The sequence below is a fragment of the Syngnathoides biaculeatus genome, chromosome 11, assembly GCF_019802595.1.
Source record: "Syngnathoides biaculeatus isolate LvHL_M chromosome 11, ASM1980259v1, whole genome shotgun sequence".
NCBI classification, from domain to species: domain Eukaryota; kingdom Metazoa; phylum Chordata; class Actinopteri; order Syngnathiformes; family Syngnathidae; genus Syngnathoides; species Syngnathoides biaculeatus.
In genome coordinates, this window is record NC_084650.1 from 19,974,619 (window position 1) to 19,995,484 (window position 20,866).

A 20,866-nucleotide genomic window follows, 5' to 3' on the forward strand; every position below is an offset into this window, starting at 1 on the left:
TCCACACACACTCGAAAAGAATAGCAGACATGTCTGCGGGTCCTGTCCATCACGTAGGGCGTAATTAGAGTGGGATTCAAACGCACCCCTTTTGTGCCCCTCTCACTCTCTCTACTCACTTCACTCTCCTTCAGCAGCTCCCACCGTCGTCTCTTTCTCTCCATCCTCCCTCACCCCCTTTTCTCACTTTTGTTGCCTTCTTTTCTTGGCAGGGAGCGAGGCACCTCTCCAGACATTTCTCCTCGCCGCCTTCCACCACACCACCCCCCCCACTTCTGCAAGCGCTCTCCCACCCGTCTCGTCGTTGAGTGTGACCTAATGTTTGACAGACAAGTAGCCCCGCCGAAAGGATGCATCTATCAGAAGCTTGTAATTCTATTAGAATGGACAGAACATCCCCCCCGGGCAAGCATTCGGCGTATACCCTTTGTCAATTTACTTCTTCCCTGTAAGCCCTCCAGGGCACAGACCAACAAAATGCAGTTTACGTTCACAATCGGCGAGTTAATAAAATGCGTTTGTTTGCCTGCGCGGGCGCGCAACGCCTTCAACCGCTGCTTTTCTTCGTGGGATTTGTGACATTCGGCTTCAAAGGGCCATTCCTCTTTTTGAAATCTCATCTGAGGCCTTTCGAGCAGCTCGAACAGCGAGGCGCTGCTGTGTGCGGAGATTAAAGGATCACACCTATCTACTAATTAGGATTGCAATCAAGAGCACCCCCCCCCCATGTTTATGTGTAGACAAAAATAGTCACACGGAAAACACGTATAGACTGTTTTTGGACTGACGTCACACACCTTCCGATTTAGAACGCGGGCGCCATCTTGGCTTGGTGAATTCACGTAAACACAACGTAACCAAGCAGGAATCATTTCAGAAAGGCGTACGAATGGGTGCGCACTGCTATGTTATCGGTTGCTCAAGCGGGTGTTGTAAAGCGTCTTTCTTTCGCTGTGATCAAGAACTAGTGAGAGAAAACAGAGCAGTTAGCAACCAAACGGCGACAACTGTAGCCGTCTCGTATTAGCAGAGCCGATCGCGGAGCCAAACCCTATACTCGTGTGTGTGAATGCAATGCATGTCTCCAAAATCTGTATTTTCTGTTTCATTATAATACGTTTGCAAAAACGAATTAGCGCACCGCTAGCTATTTCGTGGGTTGAGTTAAAGATGTAGCCGTGGAAGTGGAGAAAGAGGTGCGGGCTCCACTTGGGACTCGTCCCGGTGTGACGGTTTGAGCGTTCCCCCGTGCTGAAAAGCATAGGAATTTTTTTAATTTTTCTTCTTTTTCCACATCCGTGCCAGTCTGAAACTTCCCCACCTAGGCTCCTTCCGCGTGTTCATTTTCGCTCCACGTGCATTTCGCTATGGACGTCTCACAAAGCCGAACACAGCGAATGAAAGAATTCAGAAATAAATGCAAACATATTGTTTGTGATTTATCAACTGGAAAGCACGTTCCGGCATTGAACAAGAATCAACAGAGGATATGGATTGGGGTATGGGTTCAGGTTAAATGACACTTACTTTCACTATCCCAAATGTACCTTAATGACTGAGCCCGAACCCCTTTCGTTGGTATAATCAACATAATTTAACACAACGCCGACTATAATCACGCGGTACATATTTAAATTACATTGTGAAGTACACTAACCTTAGCAGTGTGCTTACAATGGATACCGCCGCATGACGAACCCAGCCATTGATGAATTGGACCTTTGTAATTCTTTATTTGGTCCACGGTCTAAGCGCTTGTCAAGAGGAAGAGATAGTGGCGGATGTCCGGATGGGTTACTAACACCCACAGTTGGAAATTCTTGCTCCATTTGTGTTTCTCCAGGGCATATGGCTTGATATTGTCAATCAGAGCGCACTTCTTGCCGTGACGGTTTCTTGAAACAACATCTAATGAGCACCGGTAACTTTCCAAAGTCTTTTTAGCCATCATGCGTCACTTTTAACAGTCGTACGAATATTTGTTTAACTCCAGTCTGTATGCAAAAGCATAAGAGTGGACAACGCGTCAGGAGAGTGAACCCATCCAACGTGGCCAGGTGCCCCGGATGTAGTCACGTGGTCGAAAACAGTCTATTGTCTGGGCTCGCTATTAGATCTCACTTGTGATACGACAGGGGAGGAAAAGAGAAATAGGGTGGGGGGCGGGGGAGACGCTCCCATCGCCTGCTGGGCCGTTCCAATGAGCACGTGTTTATCAGAGATGATTATTTGTCTGCAATCAGTACCTCACCGTCAGCCGGGAGATGATGGATGGGAAAGATGGAAAAGGAAGCGAGCGACTAAGCGAGGAGGAAGATGTCTGGACGGCAATCAGGCGCTGCGCAAACAGGAAACGTACGTCTGCGGATGGCCCGACTGTTTTGTTTGGCCTCGCCGCTGTTCCAGTCGAATCAAAAGCGGAATGAAACGACTCATACAACAGCATCCAAAATAGCCCGTTTACATTAATGGAAGGTTATTTCAACCCCCCACCCCCACCGCCACCCCCCCCCCCCGCCTCCCAACCGTTTCTTAGTGTTTGGAGAGAAACCGTGTTGTTTATGGCCGTGCGTATCCGCCGCGATAATAGAGAACACTTAACTCGGCGTGAGACAGATGGCAAATGTGTGTGTAAAGCGAGTGTTTTGGAGGATGTGTCGTCTCAGTGGTTAATGGCTGTTCGATATTGATTGCAGCTGGAACGTCGGAGTCACATGTTCCTTGTCCTCTCGCAGATAACGAGGGTTAACCACTTGACCCCGTGCATGCCGGGGGGGCGGGCTCATACCTGCGTCCGCGGTGGCCCGATAACGCCCCGGCTCGGGCCGAGGCTACGGGACCGGGTCGCCCGTAGTAGATCACGGCGGTGTCGACGGAGCCACACGAGGGGGAAAATGTGCCAGACTTCATTAGGAGCCGATTAAAAGCAAGAGAAGGCTACTTAAACTGTGATTTATTTTCACTTTGAGGTCGCAGGCTCCCTTATCCAGAAATGATGTCACGGTTTCTGTGTTTATTTAGCGCGTCGTATCAGATCGGACGGGACTTTGTCCTTGGTAGCAGAGTTCATCTTGGAGGGGGAAACAAAAGACTGGAGGAAAGTGGCCTTTGATTTATGTTGTTTCAGTCGCCATTATTCCACCTTTTCAGCACATTAACAGACGATTAAAATCATGTCGAGTTGTTGCGGCGGCTTCGAAGTTAATTCCGGCTATTAATAGAAGCGCTAATCACCGGCAAGTACACATGAACATGATGACCTCATTACAGAAAAATGCCACCGATTTGTAGGTGACTCTCGCGCTCGTACGCGTGAGCCGCACCGAGCGACCCGAAAGCGTCATTCAACACGTTTCTTTTTTCCTTATAAGCACAACATTCTCCGTTAAGCCCTGGTGTTTTTCTGTAGATCTTTCACATTCTTTCCGTAATCCACTCAAGAAATGGATACAACGACTTGTTGTTCTTGCTCCGGTGCCACACGTCATGGTAAACGCCGGCGCGTCGACGTTCAATTCGATGGCTCCCCGCAGCAAATCTGTGTAATATTGTCCTTGGCGGATAAGGCGCTTGTGATCCCGAGCTACGGCTTGATCATAGTAGTCTAAGATGTCGGCGATTAACGCCTCTGACTCGTATTCCTATTGGACCGTCAGCGATGGCTGCGGTAGACCTCAAGCTCTTCAACGCGGGCTCCTTTCTGGAAGATCAGGTGTCAATCTGCGCTGCAGACGTATCAGGTTAAGCCCAAATGTCTGAGCCTTTCGCGGCAGATATAATTAGTTGCTGAGGTATTTGGACAATATGGTTTTTTTTATTTTTACTTGTTTAAAAAAAAAACAATATTCAATTGATTATCCTTTCGAAAGTCTTGCTTTTCTGGTTAGGGTCTGCGCCGTTCTGTCGCATTTGCCGGCATTTGAGCCGTGAGGACCGCCCAAAACAAATCGCAGGTGTCACTTCTGTCACTAGTCACTAGTCACACCGCTAATGAGCACAAGCCGTTAGTCGCCATACGTGGCGTGCCTCGACCATGATGTGCTGTGCTTTGGATTGTAACCTATTCCTATTCCCATTTTAAAAAAAAAACAGAACAACGATATCACTAGTGAGGCAAAACTGTGTAGTAGTTGATACCTGCTTGCGACTAGTCCTACTAGATATTAACTCGTAGAATTGTAGAATTTGCTCGTTATACGAGTAGCACCCAGTTGCCGAATGGATTGTTTTCACTGATGTTTTTCTGAATTACCCATACACCACTGCGCACCGCCACTTAATCTCCCTACCTAACGCCTACCAGTGTTGTAGCCTCCGGAATGCTCTCCGCTACTGTTTGCGTTTTTGTGTTTCACGGTCGTCTCGGGACTCAAATACACGAGAGAGGACTAGCTAACCTTCACAGAGCCTTCTTCTGACTTTTTTTCGACAACTCTCACCAATTCGCTGAAGCTTTTTCCAGAGTGGCTAGTAGGCGCGCTCTTCAAAGCCTCGCGACGAAGAGGCTCGCAATCCGGGATACAAGTCCGACTTCGAAAGCGGGGACATCGTCTAATGCTTCCGACGAAAGACTTTGGACGTTCTGCGGCTCTGTCCTTCACGGACACTTGGCTTTGTGGACGATTGCCTGACGCTGCTATCACGCTGCCCGGTCTCAACCTCCATCGTGCTGATGTGTCGCCAAGCTAACAAGCTTAATCGATACTCTTTTCAGAAGGCCAACATTACAGTTCAGATCCTTTTTTGTTTGTCACTTGAAAGATTCGAGAATTTTGTGGAAAACTGGATTTGTTTATTCTTTCGTCTTTCTGCCAGTGTCATCCAATTTTAAACAAATAATAAACATCTCGCTTTGCTTGTGGTGAACTAATATATACAGATTTTACTTTTTGGAAGAAAAAATTGAATAAATGGAGTTTGCCTCGATATTAAAAAAGTAATATTCCACCGCCTTTCGTTTTCTGCGTTAGCATACAGGTAAGTGCCCATATGGGAAAACGAAAGGCGGTGGAATATGCTTTCATATCAATGAGGAATGGTGCACGGAAGTCACAGAGCAATTTCCGTTAGCTACAACAACCTAACTATAAAAAAACAAGACTGAACTAACCGTTTACGAAGTGTCTTGAGCAGACAAATGTCCGATCCCGCTGCTCCTCCTTCGTGATTTCTGTCCCATAGAGTTAAAGATCAAGGGCACAATACTGCGCCATGATGTGTGCTTGCCAGTTAGCCTAATGGTCAGTCTGGGCTTGATGTCCTGTCAGTCATGTCTTCAATAAATGCAGTTAGAAACATAAGGTCGTCCACCTTGCCTATGTATGAGTAACGGGAGCTCAGGGATTAAAAAAAAAAAAAAATGGCCGCCGTCCGAGGGTGACGTCATGTGAAAACAATCCACTAGTCTAGTTTGGCCTCATCGGTAACAAATACTTGTTCAAATATTGTGGCCTAGTCATTCTACAAGTATGCAGTAATGTCGTTCCGTAGTGGAAGGCAGTAGGAAACAAAACCCTAAAACATTAAGACATATTTTTGGTACTAGTACACTGACTGAATTGTCTTACTAGTGAGGATAAAGAGCATACTATTGTGCAGTGTGTGCGTGTGTGTAGAAGGACAATTCAGCACACAAGCAGGACGTCTGATAACTGCTCAGACGGCTTTCAGTGGAAACACGCTGAACAAAATCCGTCCTAAAACAAGCAGTTGCTCCTCTCGTGGTGTCCGGCGGCAGCCCGAGCTTCCGCTCGCTTCCTAATTAGCTGTAATTCCGTTTCTTGTCCCAATCAAGGATTCGAGGTTCAAGCTGATGTTGACCCCCCCCCCATACACATGAGGGTTTCCCATCAGAAAATAGTGGACATGTTTAACATTTCCGACTGTTGGCGCCGGATGTTTTCCCGAGGGAAAACGGGAATAAGGAATCAGGATAATCTTTTGCAGCCCTTTTATAATCGGTCCTTTAATCTGAAAGGAGGGAATTTGTTTTCTAATTCAGATTGATTATCCGGATGTGTCTGCTCCGCTCGAGTCAATTCATTTAGAAGAAATGGAAAATCTCCCCAAAATGATTTATCCGGATGTGTTTACAATGATTAAATAAAAATAATTCCTTGTAAATCACGATTTATTTGTATGGTTTTATGGCAATGGCGCGCACAAGTAGAAGTTGGTAAGTGAAATTTTTTCCCCCTTTGGTGACAGTTTTGTTAGGTGCTGTGCCATGAAATTTCTCTCACGCAAAATATGTGCTTTGGCTCAGCAAAGGTTCGGAAAGGCTCCCGAACAGCTGCGCGGCTCCCCTCGGGTCCGGCCGTTAGGGGGCAGCATTGCTCGAGCAGACCTCCTGAAAAGCGGGAGTCGAAACTTTTCTCCTTGGCCCCTTCCAAACTCAGCACGCTCACAAAGGGCGCACAGACGTGGACATGATCAATTATGTGTCAAGCATTTGTTCCTCGGCCAATGAATGGCCCGCGGTGACTATGGGCTACCGGCCCGCCATTGTCTTGAAACACTGGAGGATAAGTTCTCATGCACTTCATTATCCCGAAAGGGGACAACTCGAAAGAGATCCGAAGAGGCCATTAATCACCATCGCCTTCAAAGAGGAGAGCGACGGCACCAGAATAACTGCCACGCTGTAATATTACACTGTCACTCCGAAACATTCGAAACACTCCGACCGATACAAATTTAGACGTTTTGTTGACATAGAAATGATCGTAGTCAGTTGGATTGATGGCAACGTCAACACTGCTGATATGTTTATGGGCCGATGTTAAAGGGCCATTCCAGCGAGTTTTAATTTATAGGAGCCGGAGTTGAAAGTCCACCGGCGTGTCACGTGAGGAAAACGCACAGCAAAGTCCATTTTGATTATGGGTCGAGGAGACCGGGTCGGCTTGGCGGCGCGGGGGACGAGGATCTCGTGGACCGGACTGGAGATCCAATCGCCACCGGCCGGCCGGCCCCCGCCGCCTCCGCGCCAATGGCGTGGCTTTCATTGCCTGCTCGTGGGGACCGAGCCTTGTGATTGGCCGCCGAGTGCGCGGTGGGCGGTCCCCAAGGCGCAGCTCGGGTTGCAGTCGCCGCCGGAGTGGCTGCGAATCGGACACGGAAAAGAAGGAAAGAAAGAAACGCGCCGGCATGGAAGGAAGCGGCTGATTTGCGAGCCACTGAGCCAGCTGACCTTACCTTGCTATTCTCTCCTGTTCCCCCACCCCCTCCACAGCACATACGCAAATTCTTCCATTTTATTATTATTTTTTTTTTGTGTGTCCGAGTTGGAGCACACAGTGCCCGGTGGGGAACGCACGCCGAACAGCCCCTGGAGACCGGAGGAATATTTACAATAGAAACTCAATTCATCCCCAATACGAATAGCGAAAGAGGGAAAGGGAAGCCCGGAATTGAAGATTTTGGAACCCCAAGCGGACTTGTGACTGATGGATGGATGCGGAGGCAGCGACAGGTACCAGTAGAGAGAGAGGAAAAACACATTTGGAAAAAGCTGCGTGACTGAGCGAGCGCCCCATCCCCTTTTTCTTGTGGTCGGATTCCGTTCCCGAGAAGGTCGCCGGTCGTGCGTCAGCCACAGGTCAAGCAGGACACTTGCCATCATCCACCCAAAGCGAGGGTTCGCTCAAGGACAAGTTGCCCACAAGGACATGCACGAGATAGCGAGCTCGCATGCTCCCGACTGACCGACGCTCGCCTCCCCACCGGCCCATAGTCTCATAAAGGCTGCCCGGCTCCGTGCGCCCGTTTTTTTTTTTTTTTTTTTTTTGGGGGGGGGAGGCTTTCTGACACCAACCTTCCGGGCTCCCACTTGTGCGGGTGTACATTTCGCAGCATGGCGGCCCTGGCTTGTTGGAAGTATTACCTCTGGATCTTTATCTTGATGTGTCGAACGGCGAGACTTTCGGCCAAATCTCTGGAGACCATCATTTGGAGCTCGCAAAATCCCAAGTAAGTCTCTCTTGACTTCGTGTGCTACGTGCGTTAATGGAGTCAAGAAAACTTGCCAGAGTGCGTTTTGCATCGTAATGTTCTGTGAAATGTGGCAATTATCCACAGCTAAACTGAAATATAGCTTTTCGGTGTTGATGATTTTCACCCGGGCACCTTGATAAACGGCTCATTATAACTAATTTTAACATGCACATTTCTACGCCGCATTAAGAATTTTTTTTTTTTTTTTTTGCTCCAATAAAGACTATGTGGGAGTTCCAAGAATTTCTCGCTCATTTCCTACCATTTATCCTAATTGTTGTAATCAACAGGATCTAGATTAAAAGTAATGCCAAACATACAAGTGGAGCTAAATGGATCAAGTCTGGTCCAGGTGTTCTCAACACTGGCTCCTGGGAGAGGAGGGGGGCAACTTTGCAGTCTTCCAACGCTGACCCTCCGAAATGTGTGAAGCCGTGGTTTCGAATAACAGGGGAATAAGTGTTTTAAACACTTGGGAGCTCAATTGCACTTGGACCCGGGCTGAGGTTCTGCTCATCAAATCAGGGAAATCAGGGGGTTAGGTTCTCAAATGCAGACCGCTGGGAAAAGATCCCATTATTCTCATCAATGCACAGTGTGAACCCAGACTGCTTACAATAAAATACATTCTGCTTGCAATTATCGCCGCCTCACGCTCGACTCCCGTGTTTGGGTGGTGTTGTCGCGCCCGCTATGTGTGGAAATTTTGTCAAAAGAAACAAAAAACAGAAAAAAAAACAGCCGTGTGCTTGGGGTCGGGGAGCTGACCTTCAGTGACATGTGAGGCCCAAATTGATTTCTACCCTGAATATGACGTCGTACAGGAAGTTGTGTTCAGTGTGTATTTGCTCTATATGTAAATGTACGTGGAATGTGTGTGACACGAATGGCTGCTGTGTGACCAGTCAGCTTTTATTTGCCCGTGCCATTTGAAGCGCTGCACTCGTCCTCCGATATGGATACCGAAATTAAATACATTAAAACACCCTCAGCTGGTTCCAGACAAATAAAAAAAACTAGTTTGACATTTATCACATATATCGATTTATTGTTGGTGTCACCTGAAGGGAATACCTTCAAAAGTTGCCACGCCGCTTTCGGGAGCCAAAGATTATTCCTCCATCTGGTTCTCCACTCCTCTCCGCATCAATTCCCCCACGCTGCCCGAATATTTCATAAAGTTCACGGAGGAACAATAAGGCGCTCGGCGAAATGTTCTTCCCCCAATCTAATTATCCTGCTGTCGTGCGCTTTGAAAACAATAGACAATTATCTTGCCGTTTGCAGGCTTGGCAATAACAACAGACAAACCTGTTTTTCTTCTGAAACGTATCCGTCAGCAGGGCTGTCTGATGACCAATAAAAAAAAAAAAAAAGGAATACTTGTACAGCAATCGGCATTTTTCTACTTATAAATCCGTCTGTGTCAGCGCTCCGCGGCGATAACACAGCGATGTATAACGCAGTCCACCATCAGGTGACTTATCTCGATTTATGATGTCTTACTTTCTGTTCCCAGTTTGGGAAGAACTGCTGTCTCGGCTAATAAATTAATACACCCCCGTGTTTGCGCACTGTACCGCACAGACACCAAATATAACAATACAAGCACCTCCCCGTAGGCCATGAGTTATGAGCCCAAGTATAGGAAAGCAGCAGGGCTGGCAATGTTATTTTTACTTAGGAGTGCGTCTGCCGTTGTGTTCACGTTGCCCGTGGTGCTCCATTAGTTATGGATTTTAATGTGCTGCAACACTGGCGCCGGTCTTATCAATAACTGAAGTCTCCTTAATGGATGACGTTCCTGAGTGTTTGAACAGCAAAGATACATCATGCCAAAAGTACATCGCGGGGAAGAGTCAAGCTAAATTTTACTTCAGCGTAAAGTCGGTTATCAATTATCTGAACATTAAATATTCTGTTGACAATATGGAATTGTTTGCGAATGAATCACGAGTGCACCGGTTGGTCCAAACCAGCAGGGGCGCTGTTGGTAGAGCGTTAACGAGATTGCGGTCGAAAGAAGAACGACCTGACGTCGGCTCTACGAAAGAATGCGCTAAATGAGCTAAAGGGTTAACTGATCATGTATTTTACTCCCATTTGAATGATATTTTTTAAAAAACAGCCATCCCCACCTTAGGATGGAGAACTGCTATTTAATTTGGGCCAAAGTGGACGAGGGCCTACGCAGAAGGAGGTTGGCTGCTTCCAAAAAAAAAAAAAAAAAAAAAAGCTGTAACATTTGATCGTAGCAAATCGGATTAACTCTCATTTAGCTGAGTGGGATTACTCCAGAAAATGTCACTTTGTTATGACTGATCACGTCCTGTCGGTATGGCTAAAATCCATACAAGCAAAACACACACACCCACGAACGCTTTCCTTGATGCCACTTTAACGACAATCCGCCAATGCGGCTCCGGCACGTCCTCAAGTCCGACCCTCCCTAGCTAATATTTACCTCGTGACCCGCAGTCATGGCGGCCTGTTTGCCGCAGCTCGGGAGGCAAACAGCACACCGACGGGAGAGGCCGGGAAACATTCTTGCGCACTTCAGAAATAATAAAGCGAGACAACGGCCGCGGGCTGGCCAACAGTCTTGCTTGTGCGCTGACGTTAAACTTGCATTTTGCTGAGGTTTGGAAACACGCTTTTTGGCCTCTGACTTTGCATTTAAAGCCCACAATTTTTTTTTTTAAAAAAAAAGTAGCACAAGAGTCTTTTTTTTTGGCTAAAGGTTAACACGAGCCCTCCCTTGCGACGACTCTCTTTCCTGCGAAACGTTACTGTCTATTGACCTTAGCCGGCTGACTCACTTTACCAGTTGAGTGCGTTGGTTCAGAGCACGCTTTAATGCTTCGCTAGATTTCATGACTAATGTGGCTTTGATTAGCGCCGGTCCTCAACAACTTATTAAAGGAGAAAATAGCATTTCGATAGCATCTGTTGAACGGCAAAAGAAAATAGGCTGATAATATTGTTGTTCTCCTTTTTTTATTTATCCCCCCCCCCTAGATAGGAATTCTATTTAAAGTTGAAGTTTTGCTTCCCTAATCAGCTCGATGAGGTAAAGGGGGAAATGTTTTTACAATGTGGCAATTAGTTTAAAAAAAACCAACAAAACACTCTGTCTTGTTTTTTTTTTAATCAACCACTCTTATCGTAGCAAAAATGTTTCAAGCCTTGCTCGACTTGAGCTAATCAATGTTTGAAATGTCCCTGTGTGCTGGTAACTTCGGGAGGAGCCACCCCCCCCAAAAAAAAACAAAAAAACTTGTTCGCTAAAACCTAAACTGCCACAACCTGTTGAGCAAGAAGCAGAAAGAGCACAAGCTCGGCAACAGGATTTGGTCGGTTGCACGGAGCGCTCCGGGTCACCGCTGAGAGGGTCAGAGGCCCGCTCGCCCTCTTTATCCCCTGCGATATGCACCTTGGTGCCCCCACCTCGCTCTTTAGACTCCGATTGTGTTCCCCCTGTGATAGAGATCTTATTACACGCAGAAAGGACTTTAGCGCTCGAGTCCCATTCCGAGATCCGGAGAGCGGCTCGGCCCAATAAGGAATCCTTTGGCAAAGCAACTGGTGCCCACTTCTGTAAAAGCACGCTTGTGTCTCGGTAGGACGACAGCTGCGTCGTCTTTTATGTGCGCGGACTCGTCTGTTGTTTCAGGGCGGCGTAACGACAGGGACACCTGGGCCGAGACAAGGAGTAGCAGCTCCTCGGGATATTTCGGGAAAATAATGTTTTCTTTTCCGCCATAGTTTCAATCCAGATGGAGTCACTTTATCCGGACGGCGGTTTGGCCGCCGCGTCGCTGAAAACTGATCATACTGATTTTCGCTGCTATTGATGAATCATTTCTGTTTGTTCAAGCATTTGCACATTCCCAGCTCAGCTCAGTTCTGTGAAACCAGTTGCATTTGCAACTCATTTAAGTATTTTGCCCCCCACCCCGCCCCTCCCAACCTGATCCTCTGTACATACTCCATGTGTTCCCGCCTGGCCAACGTGACACGAGCTGCAGTTGGTTTTCTTTGAAGACATATTCGAGGACTGATTCACAACTGGAACAACAGCTGAATATAATAAATGACTCAGAAAAACAGTTCTCTGCTGGCACATGAGTCATTGCGCATTAATTACTTGATGGACAGAATATTAATTGAAATGATCAAGGGCCAATACTGAAGTCCTTCATGATTTTGAGACCCCCCCTAACACAGAAAATGGTTATACAGTTGTTTGCCAACCAGACTGGGTTGCAGTGTTTGTCATTTATTTTGTTCTGTGATCACATGACGTCTACAGGAAGCCACAATCTGGTTGATATGAATTGAACTATCACAACGTTAGTACCGTGACCATGATAAAAAAAAATATATATATATATTTATATATATATATATATTTATATATATATATATATAATATAGTCACACATACATCTGGAATTTGTATCAATACAAAACACTGTTTCCATATTTGAAGGATTTTTTAAAAATATAAAATGTTTAATGTGACATATATTTTAAAATTATTTTGACATCACAGAAGATTTACACTGATTGCAAATGTTATTTATGGGTATGATTCATTCCATTATATATCTTTGCAAGGTAATCACACCAAAGAAACATCTAGTTTTTTGTATTCTGATATATTTGCTGTGAGTTTGGCGAGCGTGCTGTGATACATTTTGAAAGCAACATGTTTAAATATTAGGAAATAGTCTTTAATAAAATAAATGAGACCATTTTGAGCCATCATAGAAACTCGAGCACTGATACTGGAGCACTTCTGGCTTGGCTGTTGAATTGGACACATAAACCTACACTTCAACCCCTTTACAATGCAGCACATTATTGGGAAGGTATAATTACCGGCCAAAAATGGCAGTTTGGGTTTAATTGCACTTTGAGGACCACTTTGGACCGACTGAAGTCAGTCAGTACAATTTCTGCTACTGTGCGAGTTCACGCGCTTGCTAAAAACCCGGAGGTTGCGTCTGAAAGGGGCAAGTGTAAGCTTATGGCGGGGAGCAAACGAGCGCTTGAGAATGTCACCGCGCTATTGTTCTTTGTTCGGCCTCGGTGGAACATTCAGGAAGTGTGAGGAGCGTGCCAGTGCGCCCCTGCGAAAGTGTTACGGAAGAGCGCGGAGTGGCCCAACAGTGGCTGCCTCGCAGCCTGTTAGCGAGCGGCCTTCATTAGACAGCAGCCTGGCTGGCGGCGAGCGCGAGGAAGTTCCCGTCGGCCCGGGCCGTGCCAAGCGCCGGGAAAATCTTCCTTGAGGACTTTTACTTGTTTCCTTGTCCGCGCTCGGGCTGAATTAATTGAAAATGTTGGGACGCAGAGTTACAGGAAGTAGGGAGAAAGTTGAATGCGCAAAGTCGGTCTTTGTTTGCCGTTTTAGTTCTCTCTCTCTCTCCCTCTCTTTTCTTTTTTTTTATAAGAGCAGATGAAAATGAAGGGGATTAAGCAGCAGAGGAAAGGAAGCTAATATAGAGCGTTGAAATGCAGCCCTGGGCTCAACCACACATCCTTTCAGACCGGCACACAGCTCCCAGATTACTTCCATGTGTCAGTGAGAGGTGGAAGGCGATGGGAATAAAGAAGCAAGGGGGACACGGGGAGAGAAGTTGAGCGATTGAAAGGCGAGCAGCTTTGGATCGCAGGAGATCAGTGCCGGTGTCGGACAGTGGAACGGATCTGTGTGACAGCCATCTCTAAAACCATTACCCCTCCGGCTCCGACTGGAGAACTCGTAACCTCCTCGCCGGGACCGACTCCGTCGACGTTCTCAGGCCGAGGCGGACCTCATCAGAAGCCGGGGCAGGGCCGGCAACCTTCACAGGCGGCCGCGCCGGCGCTTCGCTTAAGACGTCATGGCGCGTCGCTGGCACGCAGGCGGGGACAGATGTGTTTTGCTCCACTTTGCGGCACCGCAACGACTTTTGTGGCGACGCTGGTATTCGGTGTGCTTGGACTTGGGAGAAGGGGAAGTACAGCGCCCAGCAAGGAAGTACTGGAAGCACAATTTGTTTTTCCAAAATGCGTAGCTTACATGGCCCTTCTCAGAAAAATAGCACATTCTGAAGTGTTGGAAACATTGCAGGGTTTTTTTTTTTTTTTTTTTTTTTTTCCGAGGTCAGAAAGTTGGTTGAAAACGACTCGACATGGCTTACTTTCAGTCTTTGAATGTGCTTTTCTCCCTGACTCGCAATCAGATGTGAAATAATGCAAAATTTATACTGGAAGGAAAATATGCAGAAGTATCACTATTATCAAGTACCGTACATCATGGAAAAATTAATTGTCAGGTTTTTGACAGGTGGCATGGTGGGTGGATCAGCGTGTGAAGCGTTGGCCTCACAGTTCTGAGGATTCGGGTTCAATCCCGGCCTCGCAAGTGTCGAGTTTGCATGTTCTCGCCATGCCTGCGTGGGTTTCCTCCGGGGACGCCGGTTTCCTCCCACATCCCAAAAACGTGCAACAATAATTGGAGACTCTAAATTCCACTTAGATATGATTGTGAGTGTGGCTGTTTGTCTCCAATGTGCCCTGCGATTGGGTGGCGACCAGTTCAGAGTGTCCCCCACCTCCTGTCCTTGACAGTTGCGATAGGCTCCAGCACTCCTCGTGAGGATAGGCGGCAAAGAAAATGGATGGGTGTTTTTGACATTGCAGGGTGAAAGGTGTAACTCGCTACTCGTGTAGAACTGAATCCGTGAGGAATATGAGAAAAAAAATGCCAGTATTTTAAGCAACATATTGAGGAAAAACAAACAAAAGAACAAAGAGCCAGTTCATTTTTGAAATAGTGAATTTAATTCTAAATCGGGATTATCACTGAGCTAGTTCGTTTTTTGGAATGATGAACTGAACTTTGACCTGCGCAGAGAAAATGAACTCTCCCAATGCTGGTTATAGTACACTTTTAATTTTTTCAAACTCAATCAAAATCCATGCATTTTTTTTTTTTGTCTTGCAGCTTGCTTTTATTACTCAGTGTTTGTTTGTGTGTGTGTAGCCACTCCTGTCCAAATTCTGCCATTGTATTTATGGTATTCAGTACAAAATAACACAAAAAACGCCCCCAGGAAGACATACTCTGAGGCTTTGCCAATATTTTAATAAGTAAGATAAACACATGCGTACAATACGTATATTTTGCAATGTGGTTCTCTACCCTGGCAAGCTCACACACTACTAACCACACAAATAAATATGTGGTTAAATGAATAGGTCGAAATAAAAAAAAAAAAAGATTATTCACTACTTCTGTATTGGGTGACATGAGTTGCGCAAATGATTATGTTCAGAAAATACAGTCTAATGTAATACGTGGAGCTTTTCTCGGCGCTCGTGCGCCGCCGAAGAGAAAGAGAAAGTAATTAGCACAAAAGCACTTGGACTTCAGATACGACTATGTATCGGAAGACTGGATGAATCATGGGCGCACCAAACGAGCTCTGAACATCTCATCAATGATCATCATGGCGCTCTTTGTTCACTGTTATGAGTACACTAATGGAGTGACGGTGTAATTGAATGGAGTGGTAAGATAATAGAATGATAGAATGATAACGTCATGGAAAAGCACGGTATAGAAGCCCGCCTTTCCGGAGGGATCCCCCTGAAAAGTGTGTCAGCGTGGCAGATGGGTGGTCTGTGATAGCCCCTCTTTCCTGCAACACACACACACACACACACACCATGTTAATTATAAAGCATCATAATCCGTCTTACGCCATACGGAGGCAGGACATGGAGACTATTAGGGGAGCATGGAAATGGTACATTGTATAATCGTCAGGACTTTACCACCATTAGGGTCCCCGGTGCCCCCCCCAGCAAAAAAACACTAATTCCTTCAGTAATTTAGTTGGTGCCCTCTCGTTTGCCCTCTTTCCCTCAAAGCTGGCTCGCTCTTATGGGCTAGAAATGTTTCCCAAATCTTTAGATGAGATTTGTCCTTCTCCTCCATGCTCACAGGCGACAGCCCCAAAAGCTTTTAAGTGCGTGTGTGTTGTGTGTGCGTGTGTGTGTGTGTGTGTGTGTGTGTATATATGAGTGGTATGTATGCATGCCTCCGTTAACCCATTCTGCCAAGACTTGGCTCAGCCTTTTCTAAGCAAACTCCCAGCATGAGGCCGCTCCCCCTTGTGTCGGTGAGGAGCCGGAAGAAAAGGCCTGTGGGACTCCCGCCGCTCCCAGGCCCGGGGCCGGCCCCTCTACCCGCGTGGGCCGGTCCTGGGATTTGCTGTGCGCCGGGGCCCCGTGTGGCAGCTGTGACTGACGCTTCAATCGGCGCTCCCCGGGACACCGCAGCGCGAGGCCGCATTCCCTTTCACACCTCGGAAACGCCACAGAAAGACAATTACACACATATTCGGCAACCTCCTCCTCCCAGTCACCCCTCCCCACCCCCCCCACCCCTCGCAAGCATGCATCTGTGATGTACGCTCATATATCAGACCTATGAGAAACGTCTCTGGGGTTTCTTACATTTTTTGCAAATGAGTCTTCTTCCAAAGCAGTTTCACTGTCCGGGCTGCCTTTCCTCAATTTCATGAAAGTTGTTCTTGTTTACTTTCTTTCTTGAATTGTCCCCTCTCTGAGTAAACACCATAACTCAACTATTTCCTTTGAATGTCCCTGGATATTTAGAAAATGTAAGTAATGGAAAAACATTTCAGCCTTAAAGTGGAGTTAATGCTATCGTGTATGGATTGTCCGTAAATTGAGTTTGTCTCTGGCTCGTCGGAGCAGGGACTGGCGAGCCAGCAGGATTTAAGTCTCTTAATTGAATTATTTTGATTGCGGACTTGATTGATGGAGTCAGATGTGGAAGGTTTTTTTCCTTGCATTTTTTTGTCCCGCTAATTCTTCTTCCAATACAGCCGTAGCGGACAGATACAATAGGAACCTGCTATCAATCACGACGACAAGCCGGAACGTTTTGTTTATGGAGAAACGGGCCTTCCGCGAGGTCCGAGTTCCACAAGCCTTCCAGACAACCTAAAACCAACAATGACATCAGATAGCAGAGCACTCCAAAGTCTAATCTTCCCATAATGCCATGCTAAATCCCACAGAGACCCAGGGCAGGGAAAATGTTTTATTTTTATTTTTTTTATGCACTCGTGACGTGCTTCCTCTCGTGGCCTTTAGCGCCGTGTGTGTGTGTGTGTGTGTGTGTGGGTGTGCGCCTTTGCGCGTTGAAAGGCGCGACGAAGAATTCAAGAGTGAATGGAGATGTCACTGTCAGACGTCGGCCTCCTCATGAATCCGCTCCAGGATGGTCCATATTGGCAGCTGTGTGTGTTGAGTGAGAGAGCGTGTCGGGGGTCTGATGCCCCCCCCCCCCCCCCACACACACACACCACCCGCCACCCCCTCACCTCCCACGCCAAGGCGCTTATGGCGGTGATTGCTGCGCAGTGGGGCACACGTCTATATTTCATCCTATTCATATGAGGGGAGGCCGCTTCATCTCTTGCACATGTGCTTCCCATTAGACGGGTGTTTATTCTCCCCTGTGATGTGCAGGGCCATGGAAGCCTCTCGTCGCTCCTATATTGGAAATAGCGGAGAAGCCCGGCGAATGCAAAAAAAAAATATCTGCAATCCTTGCACCCGCCAAATGAAATATACCGAGGTTTCCCATCCAAAGTTGTTGCTTTGACTCGACTGACTCGACTGTGATAGTAATGGCGACTTTGATTTCAAATGGGTTTCCTATTATGCGGCGCTTTCTCCCTGCAGTCTCCGACGTTCTCCTACACTGAAAACTTTTGACTGCTTTTAACTGTTCTGCTCATCTGTCCCCCCACTGTGAAACATGACAAGCCGCATCGCCACATCACTCCTTTCCTCCTCCATCTGCGAGATGAAAGCGTTGCTCTACAGATGGTCCCTTCGTGCACGCCGGGCCTGGGCCGTGTTGCCTCTTTTTGTTACTCCCCTTTGCTGCATTTTCTCGTGTATTTACGTACACCCGATTCTTCCACCTCACGCACGTCGAAACTTTGTGGGTGCTTGAAGATCTGCTTGGAAATACGAATAATTGCGTGTATGTTTTTCGGAGGAGCCCCGGTGCTTCCGGGCGAGTCTCATATCCTGCTCCTGCCCTTCTGTTGGAATTTAGTGCCGTGATTCTCGGAGACGGCCCACATGTGGCCACCAAATAGAGCTGACTGCTGCGCCCTTTTCACAAAGAAATGGCGGCGGGAAGGGAAATGATTTCTCCCCTATTGGAGCGAGTGCAGCAGTCGCTTCAAAGCGGCGTATCTGACCGAGGCTTTAAGCGGCCTTCCCCCTGCATTAAACGTCCGTCCTGTGACGAGCCTTTGAAGGGAGTGACGATTCCTGGCGGTGAGATTGTGCTGCACGGTTGTTGAGGTTCGAGATTGCCGCCAGTCGCTCCACCAAGAGTAAACGAAAGCTGCACTGTGACAACCGAACAGCTGCCGTGTCACGTTTTGGACGTACACGCCGACGACTCGTATCGTAGCGGAAGGCGGCGTGGATGCGAGCGCTCGTCCGGGAGTCAGCTGTGGTTGGCTTGCGGAGATTAACATTTGAGCGCTCGCTACAGATGGCGGTAATAACGATCAGATAGTCCTTGTAATGGAGACGGCCCCGTTTGTAATGGCTTCCTGAAACAACACATGGAGCGTCTTTACGAGGCCAAAATCCGCCCGGCTATCGCAGCGCAATCGAATGGTGCGAAAGTGAAGAGCGTCGTGTCAAACAAGCTATTTATTAACACGTACACACGTTTCATTTTAATACCGGCCGCCTGCTGAGCGTTATCAGACTACAGCAGTCGGGCCATCCGCCCCCACTTTTGCATTCACTCTTAATGAGCCTAATGATGTGTGTCTGCGCGATTGCATCAGTCAATATGGCGTTCAATAAGGCCTCGCAGAAGCCCACTGACGTCTTTAACATGTCTGCTGGGATAAGATCTCTCCGGAAAAGATCAACCATAATTTGTGTTGCGTTTGGGTGGGACATGTGTTAACTGTCTCTTGCTATCAACGAGTTGAGAGTAAATAGAAAATAGACCTGTCACTCAAACTTTCTGATAAGAGGCTTCTTTTAAGACACACAAGGCGGCTGTGGATTTCAACCGTGTCCTAGTTACGACGCGGCCTGGCTATCTCTCATACACAGATTGGGCTGTGTGTGTTTCATGTAGTTGATGAAAATAAGGCTTTTTTTTCTCCTTCATTTAAAAATGGGCTTTTGTTTTCAGTCGTGTTAAGAAGTGCGCTTGAAAGTCCCAACGTTTAGTTGATGTTCTTTGTTGTGATTGTTTTGGAGTCTCACAATTTGAACACACCCTTCCTTTATTTGTACGGTTGGCTCTCTATACCGAAATAGGTCCCATCCCACAATAAAAAATAGCGAGCAAATACTCCTGTGAGTGTGATAAAAGGCACTTCTATTATAAAGCGCGCAGCATTTGATTGATCTGTCCCACGGTCTTGATCCCTGGGCTCAGCTGATTAAACCTATCCATCAGCTCCTCTTATCAGTGTACTCGCAGATCGACCGCAGGACACTGAACTAAACCCCCTCGTATTGTTGTTACACAGAAATAAGTCAAAGGCTAAGGACGGGGAAGGGAGAGGTTTACCAGAACTCTTCTCTTCAAGGCCAGGAAGGGGGGAAAGTCATTACGTTGTTTTAAAGAAATGGCCTCTGTTAAAAGGGGTTTTAGATAAGTATCTGTCATGAGTGGCGCACTCACATGCGCGCAGACGCACTTAACCGCTGCACATATTGGAATAACCTTTCAAAAAGAGGCCGAACAGCAGCACTGCACATCGTGACAAGAGTGTTTCCCCTCTAGAGGGAAATCAGAAAGTAATGTTTCCTGTCCGCAGTGTCAGCTCGCCGCGAGTGATGTGACCCCCGCACCTGCCCGCCACTCACGAGCACGTCACACAGATAATAACGTCGCTCCCGCTGACGGGCTGTCATTCACCCGCGTGCGCAGGTATTTGCTTGAAAATGAGGGCAGACAGTCGGTGTTATGAATCATCAGAGCGATTTGCAAGTCAAATAGCCCGTTTCGTAAGACGTGCCAGTTATTTTCCGAAATGAATTTGAATTTCCCGTCCTTCTGAGTGACTGTTAAAGCAAATGCATCCAGGCTACTAAAACTGGAATGATTGCACGTCACTTTGCTCTCATTTACGTGGGAAAATCCATTCCCATCATGTTGTCAAGTCAATGAAGACGTGCTTTCAAAGCCCGCAGATGGGCTCTCATGATTTATAAGGGTTGTTTTAAAAAAGATAAAAACCGGGGGCATTGAATATGAATCGGGAGGGGTGATAAAAAAACAAAAAACATACAAACAATTTCACAAGGATTGAATCGGGACTTTACGGCAGATAGCGATCATGTTTCAGCCTGCACGGTCACTTTCAGATCAGATAGTCGCGTCAGCAGTTGACAGGTTGCTTCCTCACAATCTAAACACTTAGTTGGAATCTGATGTTGACAGGAGATGCTTTATTGAAATGAAGTTGCAGCATGCCTCGCCGAGGCAGGTGGGGACCTGCCCGTGAATTTATGGGTGGGGAAGGGGAGGGGAGGGGCAGTGTGTGTGTGTGTGTGTGAACCTTCCCCAAATGCAAGTCGAGAGAACTTGCCTGCACGGCACATTCATTAACCTGGGAGCCGAGCTAATCTCTTAGCCAATTCATTTAGTCCTCAGAGAGCTCCCGTGTATTAATATCCTCTCTGTGTGGCTGCTCATGAGATGCAAAAGAAGCGTAACCATGGCGATGATTGTGTCATTATTTTGCAGTCAGATGAGTGATATCCCAGAGGGTTGAAGCCGGGTTGT

At 47.1% G+C, this 20,866-nt stretch overlaps 1 protein-coding gene across 1 annotated transcript in view; it reads left to right on the forward strand.

Moving 5' to 3' along the window:
* The first annotated feature begins 7,102 nt into the window (after positions 1–7,102).
* Positions 7,103–20,866, forward strand: part of efnb1 (ephrin-B1) — a 77,756-nt gene continuing 63,992 nt past the window's right edge. Inside the window, exon 1 of the mRNA XM_061835037.1 lies at positions 7,103–7,971. Coding sequence (XP_061691021.1) covers positions 7,856–7,971 — 116 coding nt within the window. The 5' untranslated portion in view covers positions 7,103–7,855. The remainder of the gene's footprint in view (positions 7,972–20,866) is intronic.